The 19,488-nt window shown below is 43.5% G+C and overlaps 3 protein-coding genes across 6 annotated transcripts; 2 read left to right on the top strand and 1 right to left on the bottom strand.

Moving 5' to 3' along the window:
- Positions 1–242: 242 nt before the first annotated feature.
- Positions 243–3,807, top strand: glrx5 (glutaredoxin 5 homolog (S. cerevisiae)). Its single transcript, XM_070987149.1, has 2 exons — positions 243–661; positions 2,203–3,807. Exons 1-2 carry the CDS (start codon positions 364–366, stop codon positions 2,373–2,375), a joined length of 471 nt encoding a protein of 156 aa, XP_070843250.1. The 5' UTR covers positions 243–363; the 3' UTR covers positions 2,376–3,807.
- A 249-nt stretch (positions 3,808–4,056) lies between these two features.
- On the bottom strand, positions 4,057–12,900 carry ints9 (integrator complex subunit 9). Its single transcript, XM_070987222.1, has 17 exons — positions 12,771–12,900; positions 12,197–12,324; positions 11,362–11,422; positions 11,127–11,189; positions 10,800–10,939; positions 10,543–10,629; positions 10,123–10,243; positions 9,764–9,898; positions 8,629–8,740; positions 8,226–8,406; positions 7,737–7,797; positions 6,465–6,636; positions 6,210–6,334; positions 5,215–5,382; positions 4,851–4,949; positions 4,595–4,732; positions 4,057–4,437 (listed from the first exon to the last, which is right to left on the bottom strand). Exons 1-17 carry the CDS (start codon positions 12,777–12,779, stop codon positions 4,261–4,263), a joined length of 1,977 nt encoding a protein of 658 aa, XP_070843323.1. The 5' UTR covers positions 12,780–12,900; the 3' UTR covers positions 4,057–4,260.
- A 368-nt stretch (positions 12,901–13,268) lies between these two features.
- On the top strand, positions 13,269–18,932 carry pla2g7 (phospholipase A2, group VII (platelet-activating factor acetylhydrolase, plasma)). Of its 4 annotated transcripts, none has more exons than XM_070988136.1 (11): positions 13,269–13,708; positions 14,023–14,150; positions 14,277–14,427; positions 14,838–14,931; positions 15,040–15,108; positions 16,264–16,435; positions 16,849–16,962; positions 17,492–17,583; positions 17,822–17,992; positions 18,084–18,232; positions 18,321–18,932. In XM_070988136.1, the coding sequence occupies exons 1-11, from the start codon at positions 13,645–13,647 to the stop codon at positions 18,419–18,421; spliced, it is 1,305 nt and encodes a 434-aa protein (XP_070844237.1). In that variant the 5' UTR covers positions 13,269–13,644; the 3' UTR covers positions 18,422–18,932. The 4 variants fall into 4 exon arrangements, with proteins under 4 accessions (XP_070844237.1, XP_070844238.1, XP_070844239.1 ...); XM_070988137.1 differs by having other exon boundaries at positions 13,352–13,708; positions 14,028–14,150; XM_070988138.1 differs by having other exon boundaries at positions 13,444–13,540.
- The last annotated feature ends 556 nt before the right edge of the window (positions 18,933–19,488 follow it).

The raw sequence follows: 19,488 nt of genomic DNA, 5'->3' as shown, positions 1-19,488 counted from the left end.
TTTCTTTTTTTTTTGCTTTTCAAAAGAATACGCAACAGTTTGTGATCAAGTATGTGGCAATGGCTGTGGTAATATTACTTTATAATATATGATGTATATATGTATATAGTTATGTGTATATAATGTCACTTTGAATAGCATTAGCTTGTGTAACTGACGTTTAACTTGACGCTTAACATCGACCAATGGCAAAGCAGATTACAATTTGTTTGGGCGCATCCGTCCAATCAATGGCCATGTACCGCCCCTTCTCGCGAGAGATAAGAGTGTTGACGAACTGGTGTTCCTCTGGCTTGTACAGCAGCAGACGAGTCATTTTCAACAATATTTCTTCTCATATTGAACTAGAGTCTACCGAAGATCATGAACAGTTTAATTAGATCTACTTCGAGGTGTCTGCGGTCGGGGGCGGCGGTCTATCTACCGATACAAGCCGGCGGACCCGTGAGGTCGACGTCGGCCCGGTTCCTGTGCGCGGCGTCGGACGGCCAGAGAGACCTTGGTGAGATGGTGAAGAAGGACAAAGTGGTGGTGTTCATGAAGGGGACGCCGGCACAGCCCATGTGCGGCTTCAGCAACGCCGTGGTTCAGATCTTGCGGATGCACGGGGTGGACGACTACGCTGCGTACAACGTGTTGGAGGACCAGGAGCTCAGACAAGGTGAGGAAGCTGTTCATGACGTAACAGCAACAAGTCGTCACCTTTCACGAACTTATCATTTTCAGCTCAAAGTTTCCAGCTTGACAGCCTAAAGTGCAACCAAACTATATGCTTGTATCTGATGAAACCTGTGTTGTGAGCATGGCCTCTTTCACCTGTCCTCCTTGTTAACACGTTATTTATTGGCACATTTACACCTTTGACATATCAGACTTTTGTCAACGGCTACTTTTACAGATCTCCCAGGGTTCAGGTTTTATCTGAGCCCTGCAGCAGGACCAAAGGGTGGGGTCCTTACAGTCAAACGGGTGTCACCATCAGTATGGACATGTGTGTTTTTAGCAGCTCATCCAGCCATACCTGGAGCCATTTCTGTTGTTTTAATAATGGCTGTACTTCAGGGTCAAGGCTATGTTTCTTGTAGTTACATCAGCACCGGCCTTTAATGGGATTTTGTCGATTGAGGCTTATGTTGCAGCAGTAGTGTGATGTAAAGCGGTGACATATGACAGAGTCAAGGTGACTCACACCCTTTCATACACCCACCATCCAGTTTATGGGGGATTTAAGTCCAGGTAGGGTATGAGATACAAATTCTTGTCCAAGAACAGCAAATAAAGGCCACGGTGCACATATTTTACTTAATACAATGCAGAATAGCCGTAAATTAAATAAAGTGTCCCACAATGCACTATTGTGCTTGTGTGAGCGTTCCATATGCTGCATTCATGCAGTGTCTTCAGAATGGGAAGAACAGGAAAGCTTGAGTGTTTGAGTCTCATTGTGTCCTTTTGATTTCCCAGGGCCTGAATCTATGAGGTCACAGAGGCAGGATGTTAGTTGTGGCAAAAGCTCAGAATTTACTCTCAGAATGAGTGGAAAATATCTTATTTTTAGTCTAGTGCCGTCACTGGTGTTGATACAATGATATAAAACAATGGAAGCGTTTCAGCAGTGTGTCAGGCTGTTGAGGGGGAACACGTAAAGCTGGAGTTCTTGTAATTACGCAACTTTTTCAACAGACTCAGTAGCGCACTACAACTGTCTCTGATATCACAGTGTAAGGCATTACACAGTTATTATTATGATCAGTGGCCATGACCCTTAAAGGAGTGACAGCAGAAGAGTTTTGTAGTTAAACAAACTCTAGCGTGAATCAAATGTGACCAACTTAATAAATGAATTCAGGCTGCCACTGCGTATTCAGTTTAATGCTGAGTCACTGTGTGTAAACACATGCACATTTTACTGGGGCGATATGAGATCACTTGATGAAACAGAGTAGGTGCTGGTGTGGGGTTTGTTTGCCATTGCTTAAGTTTGAGTCTCTGTCATGGTGGCTATCACTGCTCATGCTAATTACTCAGTTCTTCTGTTTAGATTATACAAATTACTGTTGCCAAAGGGTGTAGCCAAAAGGCGTCACTTAAGTGACATGTCATGTTAGTCCACCTCCCATGATGCTCTTACCACCTGTAGTGATGTAGTATTAGCTTTAGTTTAAATCTGACTGTGACATCAACACCGTCTGCCTTCCACAGGAGTCAAAGACTTCTCCAACTGGCCCACAATCCCTCAGGTGTACCTCAACGGTGAGTTTGTGGGAGGCTGTGACATCCTGCTCCAGATGCACCAGAACGGAGACCTGGTGGATGAGTTGAAGAAGCTGGGCATCAACTCTGCACTGCTGAACGCTGAGAAGGAATCCAAGTAGAGGAAGAGGATCAACTTCAAACAGCTGACAAGACAGAGGACACATTTATCAGGTTGACCCCCCCTCACTCAGATGATCACAGATAAATCAACTCTCCAGGCAGCCATGGGCAAAATTGACTCACCCTTCTGGCCAACAAGGCACAACAAGAAAGCAGATGAAAAAAGAGTGGACGGTGTCGTCACAAAGATCCAAAATCCAGTTTTCCTGACCTTCTCCTCACATTTCTCATCTTCTCTTCAAAGCTGCAGTGACGATGTTTGGCCATTGGGGGGCATTGCAAACACAACACTGACAGTATTCACTGGGTCTCCATCAGCTCCTGAGAAGTCTCTTCAGCTGCAAAATACTCAACTAGCTATTTGCTGACTTTCTCTGACTGCCATTCGGTGCTGGGCGGGTAGCGTACACTGTGTTCATCAGAGCTTTTTGTGCTGACAGCAGCTGCCTCCTGTAGACAAAAATAAAAGTTACAGGCCAGAAAACCAAAACAATGAGGTGAAAGATGCAATAAAGCTGTATGTGGCTGCAGAGGCCGGTGTTGTTAGGATTGACCCCTTTCATATTACGCATAGTCATCTGATCCATTGATTATAGCAGCTTTAATATCTCATCACATGGAGGAAAACTTTGATCTCTCTCGTACTTGTGTTTTGAATACTTTTCTATCACATCTGGATTCACCACTTCTCAATGCCACCTTTCAAAGAATCTAGTAAAAAAAACATTACAACTACTACTACTGTCCACCTCTTATCCCCAAGCCACAGAGCTTTTAAATAAAATGAGCCTTGAGGTGCACCAAGGCTAAGTTAAGATCTTTATAATGCTGCTTGGTTCACACCAGGGAGAGATTTGATAGAAACCTGAACTGCCTATCGCCACAAAACCAGAGGGAAGAACAAAGAGGGGACACTACTGACGTTTTTACTTTAGGGATTAATAAAACTCACGTGGGTTCATAATAATATAAAGATGTTTTTAACAGCCGGCCAATGACATCTCTTTTCTGAATTTGGAGGTGACTGCAGACATGGACCACGCCTCTCTGACCTCGTTACACACACGCACCATCAATGACTTCGATCGAACCGACGCCTTTGTCCCCCCTTTGTTCTTCCTGCTGGGAGCCACATATCCCGTGCGTCTTCTGTTTTCACCTGCCGAAACGCAACAAAAATGTACCTCGACGACCGATTTCCAACGCGTTTGGATAAACAAGCAGTTGTATTTAAGTCTGTGGTATTTGTTCACTTGTCACTGAAGGAAGTGTTTTGTTTTTTCGAGGGATGGGGATGTTCTTCTGCTGCACTCAGATGTATTATCAAAGCAGTGGTCACATAGTGCCCTGTAAGATATTGTATATTGAAAGCATATTATTGAATCTATTGTAGCTGCATGTAAACCCTGCACCCATTAAATATTTTGTGACAAATAACGAGCGATGTGGATTCTTTTGTACGACCGTCAACATGCTGGGGACGTGAGGTGCCATGTTTCTCTGACTTGACAGGAGGGAAAAGTCCAGGTTTCACTTTTGTGAAATTCGTGTGACATTTTTCTGTTGAACATCTTTTCTCACTTCCTCCTTTGGAAAACTCAAGCTCATGACTGATGACCTCAGAGCTTTCATTTACGTTTCACTATATTAGTTGAAAGAGTCACTGAGGTGATCTGTAAGAAGTTTGAAAAATCTTTTAATACAAAATACTATTTCACAAAATATAACTGGACTTTACAGTAAAGCTAGAGTAAATGTTAAATCTGACTGAGGTGGACAGCTCACAGCTGTTGGTCATGTCCTTTCTCTCCAACACCGTCTCTGTGGCGATCCACAGTCCAGTGAGGCAGAAAAACCAACAAGGAGGCGCAAAGAGGATCCGGGTCAGAGCTTCTGCAGGAAGCGCAGCACCAGGTCTCTCAGTGAGGTGCGCAGCGGCTCGTTGTTGTCGCACACGATGTGCGTCCCATCCTCCTCCAGCTGAATCAGAGTGTCCTCCGCCTGCAGGTGCAGGATGTGTCCGTCTGCCGTCTCCTCCACTTTGACCTCTGTGATACCGTGCTGCGGGGGGGAGGAGAGAAATGCTGATTTTATAGATATAGATGAATATTTGTGTCAGGCAAAACATCCATCTTATAAAAAAGCAGGGAAAAATGCCAACTGATGGCTATTATAAAAACATTATTGAGGTTCCCACGGTTGTCTGCAGCTGTCACACCTTTTGTAATGTGGCCAGGAAGGCGTCCAGAGGCACGGCTCCACTCAGCAGAGGTTTGGGGGCCAGCATGACTGGAGGCTCCTCCAGGACCCGCTTCCTCTTCTTGCTGGGGGGCATTGGAGGGGGTTTGGGCACCGACTGGCAACACAAGAGAGGAAAAACTTTAATCGAAGTCAATTCAGTTCAGCTAATGGCGTCCGTATTTCCACATTCATGTACCTATTTTGTGTTAGAAATTCACAAGACGCACACACACCTGCAGCGTGTGTTTGTTGTCCTTGGAGTGCAGCACTGCAGACACTGTTGCCAGGGAGATGCCGGGTTTAATCTCAGAGGGCACCAGGGAGTTGGCCAGCTAGGAAGAGAAGAATCTGACTTTTAGACTAGAAAATTGGCCACCTGTTCTCAGGCAGGAGCATTTCCATAATCCAATCTTCTCTTTAATTCCAGCTTTTTATACACCATATGTCATTGTCTCCTGCCCACACATGAGAGACTTCAAAGTGTGCACTCACCAGCTGTTTCCAAAGGTACTGATTTTATCTTTTATTCAACATTGTCAGTCTGTTAGCGTTCTTTTAACCAGACAAGTTGAAGAAGAATATATTCATGTGACTCACCTCAGGCAGTATGTAGATGCGCTCATAGCGGCGTCGGAAGGGCAAGTTGAGGACAGAGCAGCGTCTGTAGGGCATGGGAGGGGGCTGCAGCTCCAGCATCAGATCAGAGCGGTGGGACTGGGTCAGTGGAGGCTGGGTGTACTGCTCCGGACACACCACATGGAGCGGCTGCAGGATGCAAATACACAAGTCAGCGGTCAAACCCTGGAGGCCGAAAGAGTCCTTTGAGGTAACGAACGTGCTGTAACCATGTTCCAGTCTGAGCCTGCTTTTACTGAAGGTAAACAGACTACACACGGTCAATTAAACTCCACTGCTGCTTCCTCAGAAGAAACAATCAGACGCTTTGAAATAAAGAACAAGGCTAATGCTGCAGATGTGACATCACATAACAATGGCAGCGCCTATGGAAGGGCACGCAGTAAATGGTAAACTAGCGGCTAAAAGGCAACATAAAGTATATTTGTCTGCATTTAATATGTTCATCCTATTGATTTTACATTCATTTTAGTTTCAGTGTCATGTAATTCATTTCTTCCTCTGCACATGTCAATCATAGGATGCATGTGTAGACTACAGTGTTTGTATTAGTGAATGAAATATTCACATATTCAAATGTTTAATGGCGTCTTCCTTCACGTGTCGTTTATCCTCCTCTGTTTCCTTTACGTATGCAAAGAAGCTGCTCTGCTGACGGTTCAACTGTGCGTGTGCCTGTCAAACAAACAGGATCCGTTGGTCACCGTCAGCCATGTTTTCGTTTACATTCGATGTTGTGCCCGTGGAATGACTGACAGAGTGGCTTTGTCATCCTTAGAGCCAAAAATGGCAAATATAAAAAAGAAATTTCTCTCTATAAACTCAAGCTTTTAAAATCAGTTCATGTAGCTGCAATCCACTTCTTGCTTACTTGTGCTTACTTGCAACAGCCACTGTTGTGCTCATAGTACATTTGGGATATTTACAAATGGGATGGTAACAGGTGTTGGCCATACCTGGACCTCCTTGAGCAGCTTGGATACTTGGTGGAAGTTGAGCCGTGTGTCAATGGGACAGTAAACACACTTCATAGCCAGCGGCTGGTAGGGAGCCAGAGCATCCAGGTAAGAAAAGTCTGGCTCTGGTGTCAAGAAAGAGAAGCCAAAGAGGCTTTTAGACACGTAGCTTTTGCTTTGTAAGAACAGGACGACATCTTTCCATTCATATCGTGTGTGTGATAGAGGAGTGCCTGGAATACAGTTAAGAGTTACCAGTGAAGATGATGGTGTTGAGGCTGGATTTGCCCCACAGCTCCATGAAGTGAACCACGTCCCCGAAGCGCAGAGACGGGTGACCTGTGAACACCACGCACGGCTGACGGAACTCGCTGCTGAAGTCACCATGAATGCTGGGGTAGTGCTTCAGCTTGTTGGTCTGGATGAGCTGAAACAACAATGCAGGAATTGCAAGGGAGCAGTCGACATTACTGCGTCCGGCACTCGCACTCACCGGCTCAAAACACCATTAAAACACTCATGGCTGGTCTGGCCATGAGCGGTACATGAAGGAGAAGGCGTGAAGATCCTCTGCTGCTGCTTACTCTGACAGAGCTCAACATCAAGTGTTGCTCATTGTCAATTTGAGCCAAACATATGGATAGAGAAAAAGATTTCAAGTGATTACTGATTTCAAGATCTTCTCTAATGTAAAATACTGTCTCCTGATCAACCTAGAATGTAAATGAAAACATACTTTCCAAATGTAGTTAACACTGGTATCTCACTGGATTTTGACATGTGATTTGTGTCTCTTTGTAGCGTTTACAGCGAACAGTGACTACATTTACATGTCCACTAATATCCCACGCTTATTTCAAATATGATGATATTCCAAATTTCACAAGGGTCATTTAAACAGCATATTTTAATCAGATTTTCTGAATTAGACCTTCCTCCAAATGGAGCATTTTTCCAATGAAGACATGCAGGACATGTTAATATTATTTGTGTCTTAGGACCTTTCTTTGGACATGCAGCACATTCAGAATATGTCTCTCGTCTGTTTGCGGTCAGCTCTGCGTGTTGGACACAGACTACCTAACCAACAGTTTACAAGCCTGGGTTAGAGACGCATGCACATAAGACAAGCCCTCTGATCAGAATACTATCAACAGGTTTTTGGATATGCACAAATATCGCAGTGCCGACCTTTTCAAGGGGTTGGTTGGACGACTGAGGGAAGGAGGGTGTAGTGTGTTCATCAGTCAGGGTGTGCACGGCTGCATGTCAATGGGATATTAGTGAAACATCCATTTTCATCGCCATGTAAACAGCTTAATAGGGCTACTGTTCTTCTCAGAATAAGGGAAAATAGCTGTAACATTTTGTGCATGTAAATATAGACACTGTCATGTACTGATGTCTGATAACTGCATGTGGTTTCAGAAACCTTCTCCAAGCTTTTGACTGGCTTCAGTGCTCATTTGCGAGCAGATAATCAGGAGTTACAGCTATCGACTATCTCAGAAACGCAGCAGGACTCACCTCTGCGTGAGGGAATGGAGGCTCTGGGAGATACACCTTTGACTGCTTGTTATGGCAAAGCCTAGAATGAGAACATCACAAAATAATCCTGGAGAGCAATCAGCAGGTGTCTGAGAACAAGCACAGTATCACTGCTGGAAACAAGCACGGTTTGTTTTTGACTGCATTTACACGTCTTAAACTCACATTATAATCAAGTAAAAAAACAGCTGTTTCATAGAGATGACTTGTGTTTGCTGCAATGCACCATTCTGGCAGAAAATGGACGCAGCAGACACTGCACTGCTGCACTCAGGGACAGTAAATGCTTGACTTCAACACTAACACTGGCTGTTGCATCTGCACCGATTTGAATGTATAATGAATCACAGGACAAACACTGAGCTCTCTTGAGCAACTCTGTGCAAACTGAAGCAAACAAAATGTATTCATTTTAATGGATGTTTAATGCACAATGACAGATTTGTAAAGTAACGGACAGCTCCTCACCACTCAGCAAAGATCTGAGAGAACTCCAGCGAGCTGTTGGCGACAGGTGAGATGAAGTAGAAGGGCGTGGTCCCCAGGTTGGCGCTCTCAATGAACTGGTACAGACACTCCAGCAGGTCATAGATCACTCCTGAGGAGTAGCACGGCACGAGAACGTTGCCTCCTGCTCGAATCGTCATGGCTGCAGGCACAGATGAATAACAAATACTTACATCACTGATTCAACAAAGACAGAGACAATACGATTCCTCGGTCACTTTAAACAAAGCCTCAGGGAAGTATGACAAATTAAACAACAGGTATTTACTGACAAAAGCTTTTATATATTTATACTACAACAAAGTATCTGAATCCAGAAACGTCTATCAAGACATTTAAGATTATCCTCTACATTTAAACCTACCAAGGTTGCTGCAGAATTCTCCCAGCATGCCGTCTGGGTTGGCGGTGGGCATCTGGGTGAGGCCTGTCAGAATCAGAACATCACTGTTCTTAAGGGAGCTTTGGTCCATGGGCTGAGAGGGAGAGAGATAAGGAGATACTTTAAATTATCACCAGCCCTGTGAAAACGCTCCGGTGAGCTTTATTAAAGGACAAGAAAATCTTTTTTTTCCCAGTTTGCTTCAGGTAATATCAACACTTTAGATGTTACAGGAAATCATCCATACTTAAAAGAGTGATAATAAGAGAACACCCATTGGAAAACGGATTATTCTATTGGTAATATCCCAGATATTATTCAATCAATAAAATTCATCCTATGCTGAAAAACTGATGTGATTTCCCCGTATCCTTCACTGTGGGACAGTGTCAGACCTACATGTAATTCCTAGGTAATGTTTTAATATCCTGGATCAAGTTTAAAATTAAAGAGCTTGACCATGTGCACTGAGAGTGCCCTTTGTACAGAAAAGCTGAGAGAACCTGATGAAGAAAACCTGGACTAACAAAGGAAAGATGGTAACGACCGTCATGATACCATCATCTCTTACTGGGTTTTAGGTTTTGTCGAGCCAGCTCACACAAAACAAAGCCTGGCTATGTTGCACTCGGTGCGTAGTACACCTCCAAATTCTCTCACTTCCTGCTTTTTCTGACAAAAACACACTTACAGATCGCTTTCCTGACCTGACTGGACAAAAGCTCTCTGTTCAAGGTCTATCTTGTTCTTCTATTGGACAGGGAGGCCAGACATACCTTTACAACAATAAAATCCTCTTTAAATGACTGAAACAAGACATCAATAAACAACTTTGTCAATGTATCCCCTGTGTGCCATAAAGTGTATCCTGGAATAAACAAAAGAGCTTATTTTCCCCATTTTCTACCACCATGACTAACGGAAAACTGGAATTCAACAAGAGAGTTTGCTCTTCTCTGTTTGGAGAGCCTTTAAGACTCTCGCATGTTAATTTTAAATGCATTTTACAAACACACACCTGAGGTGAAGTCAAACATTCGTACTGCATTCTTGGTCACTGCAGGTCTTCCTCAGGCCCCATGTGTAATTTTCTCCAGCTTAAGAATTGTTGACTTACCTGTGGATGTGTGGTGAGCAGGGATGAGCCAGACACATAGGAAACTTTCTCATGATGAGACTGGATGATCCAGTTGGAGCTTCCCAGTGAGTAACCAGAGCTTAAGGGGGAGACTTGTACAGCTCCAAACAGCTCCTGGAGAAAGGAAAAGGTTGTCATGAGAGCTCAGAAATAGAGCGAAAAGAGGACAGATTCAGCTATTTTAGTAGCATGTTCAAGTATAATAATTAATCATACAGTCACAGTGTATGGCTGATTTGATGGGCTGTATTAACTCAGGCCTGATGTCTGTCTCAGTCAGTATTGTGTTTGTGTGCTGTATGCCTGTGCACACAGCATAGCAGAAAACAGGTTCTTACCACTTTCTGTGAGTAGCCCACAAGCTGCACTTTGCTGAGGGCAGAGTTGACCTCCAGCATGCTGTAGCATCGCTTCCACGTCCACACATCTACCACATCCTTCAGAGGCCCAGGGAGCATCCTGATATAATAAAAGTATGTTTTCATTCATATCATTTTGTATCATGATCATGTTAAATGCCACTGAAAGGTAACTGGAAATTAACTAAATAAAACTGCAAATTAAAACCAAAGCAAGCGAGATAAACAGAAAAGAGAGAAAAAAAAAACTACAGGTAAAAATTGTTATTTATATATTACATTTTATATTTTCAAATAAAAATGCATTTTCCAATATGATTTTTTTTATTTTTCCACAACCACCCACAGATCCACTTCTCCTTTTACCTTCTTACTTTTTCTCTACAGTCATTTACGTACCTTTGTATTTCTTTGTTTTTCCAGCAGGTGGCAGACTGGGCTTTGGGAACTCTCTCCATGAAGTTGACCAGTTCCTCCATCAACAGTCTGAGGAAAATAATATTTTTGTTTTTGTTCCTTTTATTCTTCAAACTTAAAAATACTAAAGTTACACGATCTCTTTTTACAAAACCATGATAAATGAGGAAAGCAGTGTTAAAATAACATGAATATTGTCCTCTAAATGAATATAAAACAGGCTGATTGTATCTCCTTACCTGCCAATCTGCAGGGTGGGCTCTGTGGCGTACACTGTCCCAGTGAAGCCTGTGTGTTCGGTGATGTAGGGCAGGGCCATCATACAGTGGTAGTTGGAGATCAGGATGACATCAATGGTAGATAGATCCAGCAGTTCTCTCTGTGGCCAATATAAATGGGAAATAGTTTATTTCAATGCCTTATTATTCTAAGTAAAGCATTTGTTTGCATTTGCATTATAATTTCCTTCAGCATTTGAAATACTTGACTGATGTTTTTAGCAAGACATAAGAAATGCCCTTTAGCTGAATATACTGTATGTGTGGTGGCTGGGTGGTGTAGTCTACCTCAGGGAGACAGAACTCTGGCTGTGAGTCAACAAACACTCTTCCTGCACATTCCTTCAGCTCCTAGAAAGATGGTCAGAAATAGTCATTTCTTTGTCACAGACTAATCTTATTAGGTTTGCACTTTACAGGCGTAGACAGAAAGAGAAACAAATCAACAACCAAACAAGTGTTGAAGTTGAGATGCAGATTAAAAGCTGAGTGAGCTAAACGCAACAAAAACTGTTTGTCATACCTTTTCCAAGTTTAATGTTCCATCCTTAGAGACCCAACCAGGTAGCTTGGAGAGTCTAGGGCTGAAAAAGAACAAACAGAAAAACTCATCATGACTCAGAGCAATGGCAACTCTCCATCCATCCATCCATCCATCTTCTCCCGCTTCATCCGGGGCTGGGTCGCAGCAGTCTGAGCAGGGACGCCCAAACTTCCCTCTCCCCGGACACTTCCTCTAGGTCTTCCAGGGGGATCCCGAAGCGTTCCCAGGCCAGCCGAGCGACACAGTCACTCCCACGTGTCCTGGTTCTTCCTTGGGGCCTCCTCCTGGTGGGGCATGCCTGGAACACCTCCCTAGGGAGGCGTCCAGGGGGCATCCCATAGAGATGCCCAAGCCACCTCAGCTGACTCCTCTCGATGTGGAGGAGCGGCGACTCTACTCTGAGCTCCTCCCGGGTGACAGAGCTCCTCACTCTATCTCTCAGGGAGCACCCTGCCACCCTGCGAAGGAAACTCATTTCAGCCGCTTGTATCCGGGACCTCGTTCTTTCGGTCATGACCCAAAGTTCATGACCATAGGTGAGGGTAGGAACGTAGATTGAGCGGTAAATCGAGAGCTTCACCTTTCGGCTCAGCTCCTTCTTCACCACGACAAACCAATACAGCGACCGTATTACTGTTGCTGCTGCACCGATCCACCTGTCAATCTCACGCTCCATCCTTCCCTCACTCGTGAACAAGATCCCAAGATACTGAAACTCCTCCACAGGAACACTCCCTGAACCTGGCAATGGCAACTCTGCCACCTATAAATGAATGAAAGACTAAAGGCAGTACAACTGATTCCAGTGGCTCACCTGTGTACGAGAGGAAGGGGCAGGAAGTTGAGGGCAGACGTGGTGTCCAGCCCACAGTCCAGCATGATGGTGGTGGATTTGAACTTGAGGACATTGCAAGGCAATGTAGGATGACCAGACAGACAATACTGAAAGACATGGAAGGAAAGTCACGCATTAGACAAACGTGGAAAAACAACAACAACACTGTGTGCCAGCAACACAATGCATGACAGATACAGCTGAGGAATAAACAGCACATGACATTCAGTCCAGTCAGGAGATACTGTCAATCTGTAGGTCTGTGAAAAACGCACACACGCACACACGGTTAATCTCACTGTAAGAACTGAGTGCTCCATTTACCAGCATCAGATTAACCAACTGGCTACATTTTCATACCTAACCTAGCTTTTAGCTGCAGAGCTCACGTTAGCCACAGTGGATGAGACAATTAGCTATATTAGCAAATGGCTATTACCTGCTAAGCTAATAGGGCTGTTATTATTACACATAACCTGAAACATTTAGTGACGCATTGTTATAGACAGCTGCCGGTTGACTTGGCTGCATTGATTACGCCATAATCACTCACCAATTTCATTTTCAACACTAGCAACGACTGATAAATTAGTTTGTCGGTAGTCGGCTATGCTAACATTGCATCCTTCTACAGAGGTTTCACGACTCCGCTCGCACTGTTTCCACCACTGTTTCCCTCTACTGCCCTCTACAGAGATGGAGTGTGTCTCAAGCCAAAGTAAATATCTTATTATTAAAGTCAAACGCACCAAACACCAAACAAAACACACGTATTTGTTTGTTTGTGACAGCCCTGAAAAAACACGGTGTCTCACACAATAGTACTAAAAATGTCAATCAAAGTGTCAATAATTGTTGTCAACAAATGCACGTGCCCATAGACTGCAGGGCTGTCAATCAGACCCGCTGGCTCTGACCAGAGCCGTAAATAGAGCAGTTCAACCGGTTTTAAAAGGGTCTCTGAAGGACGGGCGAAGAGACACTTTCACTTTAATTGTGGTGATAATATGAGCTGTGTGTTGTTGTTGTAAATATCATATGAAGTTGTGTTAAATTCAAGTTGAGGCATGTTTTCAGGCAGCCACAGCGCGAGGCGACTGCCACGGGACAGTGAAGTAACACTTGACATTCATTACTCTGGTTTAGCCCCCTCCCTCGCTAGCAGCGGCTAGCTATCTCTAACACTAACGACCTGTCAAACCACCCTAAGTGCCTCACGCCGGTGGATTAATCTCGAGAAAGTGATATGAGTAACGTGAGTTACGTGGCAATGTTGCGAAACTGATGTTGTAACATTGGCACACAACTACTTCTGTATCCCCGGTAGGCCTTTTTTTTTTTTCTTAAATATCTCCATGCGTGTTTTTGTGGCTAACAGCTAACCAGACGATATTGTGGTTAGCTCGCTTGTGACACCACTGAGGTCGATGTTTTCTCATGGAGGATTTGTACAGTTATTAGTCAAGAGGATTTACGAGTGGGCACGGACAGGTAGGGGTTCAAACACCACATTTATATTGATAGCGGATATACACTGATGTCCTGTACAGCTACGACAAGGTGAAAACACCGAAGGCGACGTAAAACTCGACGCTCCGCACGCATTCAGTTAGACCTGGTGAAGTTAAATAGTAGTAACTGTTCTTTCTTACTCAAACAGTGTCTTATTAGCCACCAGGCAATTAAGTCATTTCTTATATATCGATGAAGGTAGAATAACGCTGATGTTGTAGGGGGGAAAAGACATTGAGCATTTTGATAAGGTCCTGAGTATTTGATGAAATAAGTGTGTCTGTGTCGGGCAGAGCAGAGGCGGTACGAGCTCGGTTTGTTCGCCATGGGCAGCGCCTGCAGTAATCATCTTGGGATCCCTCCACCTAAGGGCCCCAATGCTGTGGGATGCACTGATTTCATGATGGACCACACACCACAGGTACGAGTAGAACAACACGTCATCTTAGAGCAGATGCTGACTTTCCTCCCCAAAATAAATGACATAAAAGTAGACAGCTGTGCTCGCGTGCTGCACTGTGTGAGCTTCTGTCTGTGGCATTTACAGGGCAGCTTCTTCCGGCTTTACTATCCATGCCAAGAGGTTGAGAAAGCTGACAAACCAGACTGGGTCCCCTGCAGGGAGTATTTCAATGGCCTGGCAGACTTCATGAAAATCAACAGGACTCTCAGTGAAAGGATTTTTAACTACCTCTTTGGTAACTTCACTTCTGTCAGTAATATGCAAAACATTTCACGTGATTTGTACAAGTGCATGCTGTTTTTGCATATTTTGGGTAATTTATGACAAATGTCATGTAGTTTATATTGCTGCTGGTGTTTCAGGTTGTGACTTGTTGATCCATTATAATCCAGGGAAGGCTTATGAAATCAATCTGCACTCTCAACTACATTACCATAATCAAATAATAGCTCCGACAACAGTGAAAGAAATGGTGTACTTTACTCCGATAAGCTTCAAATCTGCAAGTTAATGTTCACACTGTAAAGGTGTGTGGGAGCAAGCCTTTGCCTGAAAGGTGGGGAAGTCTTTTTCATTGTTTGTAAACTAGCTAAAGTGTACAAAAACTCAGTCAAAGCTTCTGCTCATGTCATTTGTTCATTGCAGGGTCCTTTAAGATCCCAGCCTACTTGGATGCTCCGTTTAAATCGAATGGAAAATGTCCTGTAGTTATCTTCTCCCATGGCCTTGGAGCCTTTAGGTATGTTTGAACACCGCTTTTCAGCATTTACTCATTATGAACTGGATGTTGTGCTCACTTATCAGCCATGACAGATGGTGTAATTGACATCTCCTTGGTCTTTCCTAGGACTTTGTATTCAGCTATATGTGCAGAATTGGCCTCACAGGGCTTCATTGTGGTGTCCGTGGAACACAGGTATGAGCTTTTTTTTTTTCAATACACTTTTAACTCGTGTAGTCCTCGTGTTGATGTCAGGGTTTCTTTCATTAAACTGAGAATCAAGCGCTCACACTGACAGTGTGAAACTCCGGGCATGTCAGTTGGAGGAAATTCTAGTTGAATGTCAGCCAAGCCAACAATAACAGTCTCTTCTGCAAGCGGCTGTCTGTTTATCTGTGGAGTAGGAGTGGAAAGGGTGTGCAGACAATAGTACAAACCAGGTCATCACATTTCTTTTCAGTATAGATAGAGACAAGGGGACCATATGGAGATGAACATAATGGCCACAGTTAGTGTGTCACTCGTGTGGACTGAAGTGGTATTCCACAGAATTTTAGCAGCTGGTTAACAGCTAAAGCCACAGGGGGAAAAAAAGCATGTGGCAGTGTTGTGACATGGTTTTATAGCTGTGACAGGAGGCAGACTTTATTTCACATGCCTGCGTCGATGGTCACACGTCAATGCAGGCGCTCAGTCTGTGGTGCCTTTGTCACGCTGCCAAATTATTTTGCTTAGCATCTCACCGAAACACACATGAAGTCCCCTTTGAAAACCATGTTATTTTGAGCTGCAGCCAAGTTCCTTATCACCATTCATTTGTTAATTATTGATCTTAGAAACTGTTCTTTTTGTTCTTATTCACTTGAAACAGGATGACATCATTCATCTGTTTTTTCAAATGAATTTATTTGATGATTAAAACACACATGACACTGCACCGCGGTCACTGCATGTATTAAAAATCACTGAGAATGGAAACACAATAAAGCCTGGAGGTTTATTTCCATTGCGGTCTTCCAGAATAACACTTAATACACCACGAGATGAAAGCAGAACTACAAACAAGAGAAGTGAAGACAATAAAATCAGCTTATAAATAGAAACAGCAGCTTCAATAAGGCCATTTTAAACGTGCTGTGTTTGTACTGTAGAGAAATGTGTCAAGCTGCCTCTTGTTAAGTGACTATGATTGTCTTTTATTTGTGAGAAACAATTAAGTTCTTTGTGATATCTCCAATGGGTTAATCTCAAATTAGTTTCAGGGGAAACTCCTGAATGCATCCAAATAATAGCTAGGTTGTAGCTTTTTAGTCCTAATTTGGCATCACTGTCTGTTTCTCTGTTCTGCAGAGACCAGTCAGCCTCAGCTACGTATTATTTTCGTGAGAAGACGGACTCAGAGAAGGCGAATGAGAACGTGCCTAAAACATCTGCCTCAGCCCAGGACACCTTGGTCACCGAGTGGATGTACTACAGACCTCTGCAGCACGGAGAGACCGAATTCCCTCTCAGAAATAAACAGGTAACAAGTGATTACGTGCTGCAGTTTAGGAGCTAAAGTCCATGTGAAGGGACAACAGTCGAGTCACTGTGTGAAAGGTGGAGGTGGAGACATTATTCCTCTGTTATGCAGTGCAGGTTTGGAACTGACAGCGGCTGGATTGCACAACATTTTAACTTTACACTCACTAAACAATGCTGCATGGTTTGTGCACGTCAAACCACATCCTCGTTTCTTCACTCAGATCCTTATGCGATATGACTCACACTCTGACATTATAGCCGTTTTATCTTGGTGTTTCATCTGTGCTATCTGTATTGTTTACTGCACTTCATCACAGTGTGTATTTTTTAAGGCTTTGTGGGAAGCTGTAAAGTCAGTGTGTGCTTTTTCCTTATCTCCTAACCTGTGTGTCTCTTTGGCTTCACTCCCAGGTGAAACAGAGAGCAGATGAATGCATTCTGGCTCTGGATAAACTCACTGAAATCAACTCAGGGATACCAGTGCAAAATGTTTTGAACACACAGTTTGACTGGACGACATTGGAGGTAACCTTTGCATGAACGTTTGAGACATCATGAGTGTCTTTTGAAATGAGAAGCAGCAGAGCAGGAGATGTAGTAACCAAACAAAGTACAGGAATTATGTGGGTGATGATACAAGCTGGAGAGAAAAAAGTCAAACTGGAAAAACAACTTCTGATAAGAGAGAATTTCTATAATATTTTAAGCACTATTTGAATAGTAATTAAGTATTTTTGTAGGTATTTTTGAGTACATGCCCACATCTGTGCTCTATTTGCACATACGTATGTAGACTTAATGAGTATCATCGTTGCTTCCAGAGTAGTTTTAAGTTATGCTATGGCACAGTCATATTAAAAAGTTTGTCAGGACGTCATATCAGTCCTTTCACACTGACTTTATGCAACAAACTTAGCAGTTACTCAAAAATCCTCAACAGAGAACCTGTGGTCAGTTATCGTTCTACTCTTCTCTCATTCCCATGGTGGTGAATCTATTATTTCTTTCTTCTTCCCTCCTTTAATGACATGTCCTCTTGTCTCCTGGCTGACAGAACTCCATGGATCTGTGTAGGACAGCAGCCATGGGGCATTCCTTTGGGGGAGCGACAGTGATTGAAGCTTTGTGCAAAGAGGTTAAGTTCAAGTATGTGGATTTACAATGAACATCCATCCATCAGCACGTCTGCTTGTTTTGGAGGAGCAGAACTATGATACAACATATGAGCTGTTTTTTTAAGATTATAAATTCACAGAAGCACAGACTTTTGGTGTCAGTATAAAATCTAGAAGAATGTCATATAACAGTAGTATCAAAATTTCAGCCAATACCCAACCTTCTAGGTACTGTTATCTCCTGGAAACTCTTGGCTCTTTTCAATCAGGTGTGGCATCGCGCTGGACGCCTGGATGTTCCCGTTAGATGATGAGATCTTTCCTCGGGTGAAGCAGCCCATCTTCTTCATCAACTCAGAGAAGTTCCAGTGGGCGGGGAACATCAGCCGCATGAGGAAGCTGGACTCTGCTGTCATACAGAGGAAAATGATCACGATCAGGTATCACGGACAGAGCTGACGTCGGGATAACGCGTTCAGTCTGTTCAGTCCCGTTGATTGTGTAAAACTTTCCACTGCATTCCTTTATCAGAGGCACAGTCCACCAGAGCTTCCCAGACTTCACCTTCCTGACGGGCAACTGGATCGGGAAGCTGATGAAGCTGAAGGGAGAGATCGACCCCGAGCTTGCCATAGACCTCTCCAACAAAGCAACACTAGCCTTCCTGCAACGCCATCTTGGTAAGAGCAGAAATTGCTCACCCTCATGATCTTTAAAGTGTTCTGCTGCACTTCTGGAAGATGCTAAACATCTTGTTGGATTTTGCAGGTCTGGAGAGGAACTTCAATCAGTGGGACCCTCTCATTGATGGGCAAGATGAAAACCTCATTCAAGGAACCAATGTTACTGTGCTTCAGTCTGCCATCTGAACACTGCCTAACATGCTACAGCAAAAAGACCAGGGACTGTCAGATGAACGATTACACCTGGAGCGTGGGACCCCAAATGTCAAGGCAGGCCTGTGCGGCCTTTCAGAGTAACATTCTGGAGTAGTCATGGATAGGAAAGATAATCTCTACCTCACCCGCAGGAAAGATTGGTTTTTCTCGACAGGTAAAACACTCACTCAGTGGACCAGCATTTGTTTCATGAGGCCTGAATGTTGCGTACGAGCAGCTGAACACTTCCTCTTTTTACTGTCGGTGAAATCTTCACCATTACCAGCAATTTCTGAGAGAAATTGTTTTCATCATTTTCATCTTTGAGTGTACATAAAGCCAACCGAGAAACTGTTATTCCACACAAATACTGAACGTCTCTTTGGATATATGACTTTCAAGAAGAGGCGAGCTACACTATGATTGCAATGTGATTATGTGACGAGGCCTATAATGAGAATCGGATCCGACCAATGGGCTCGGGATGGGCATTGTTGAAAAAGTATGATTTTAATTATTAACCAAGAGAGCAAACAAAATGCATCCATGCTGATTCAACAGGACATAGCCACATAAGCAAATCATTAGAAGAATCCGAACACTACAAGGTGGCATTAAGATACCATGAAGCATAACTCTGTACTGTGCATCCAGTCAGTAACATGTAACAGCCTTCTATCTTTCTGCACTTACTGTCTGAAATACCTGCCATTTACACACAACTGAAACTCAATAAATCTGGTTTGTATACAAATCTATTTAGTGTCAGTGTCTTCAAGAAGCTTGATCTTCCTTGTCTGCTCACTCACATTTGTAAAGGCCTTAATGCTAGGGGCTTAGAAACAGCTAAAATTTAAGCTTCTGAACATGCTTGTGTAAACTCCAGAGGCGCACTACGAACAACTGACAATATCATTCTGTTTTTTTAAAAACAACCATCGCCATAAATGATCTAAACAAGCTATAATCCTGTTCATGCTTTTCACTGATAAACAACTGTTTAGTGTCAGTGTGAAGCAAGTTTGATCCAAACCGTTTCATTCAGGAGACATTTGTAC

This window comes from Chaetodon trifascialis, chromosome 19 (assembly GCF_039877785.1).
Source record: "Chaetodon trifascialis isolate fChaTrf1 chromosome 19, fChaTrf1.hap1, whole genome shotgun sequence".
Taxonomy (NCBI): domain Eukaryota; kingdom Metazoa; phylum Chordata; class Actinopteri; order Chaetodontiformes; family Chaetodontidae; genus Chaetodon; species Chaetodon trifascialis.
Note: the sequence above shows the minus strand (reverse complement) of the source record. Positions and strands in the feature narration are given on the sequence as shown.

Bases quoted from the DNA above. Each gene is read 5' to 3' on its own strand.
- glrx5 (XM_070987149.1), top strand. From the start codon at position 364: ATGAACAGTTTAATTAGATCTACTTCGAGGTGTCTGCGGTCGGGGGCG. The intron at 662-2,202 runs GTGAGGAAGCTG...TGCCTTCCACAG, and splicing joins GGACCAGGAGCTCAGACAAG to GAGTCAAAGACTTCTCCAAC.
- ints9 (XM_070987222.1), bottom strand. The intron at 7,798-8,225 runs GTGAGGAGCTGT...TTCTCATTCTAG, and splicing joins TCTCAGATCTTTGCTGAGTG to GCTTTGCCATAACAAGCAGT. The intron at 5,383-6,209 runs GTATGGCCAACA...TGCATCCTGCAG, and splicing joins AGCTGCTCAAGGAGGTCCAG to CCGCTCCATGTGGTGTGTCC.
- pla2g7 (XM_070988136.1), top strand. From the start codon at position 13,645: ATGTTTTCTCATGGAGGATTTGTACAGTTATTAGTCAAGAGGATTTAC. The intron at 14,428-14,837 runs GTAACTTCACTT...TGTTCATTGCAG, and splicing joins GATTTTTAACTACCTCTTTG to GGTCCTTTAAGATCCCAGCC. The intron at 17,993-18,083 runs GTATCACGGACA...TTCCTTTATCAG, and splicing joins AGGAAAATGATCACGATCAG to AGGCACAGTCCACCAGAGCT.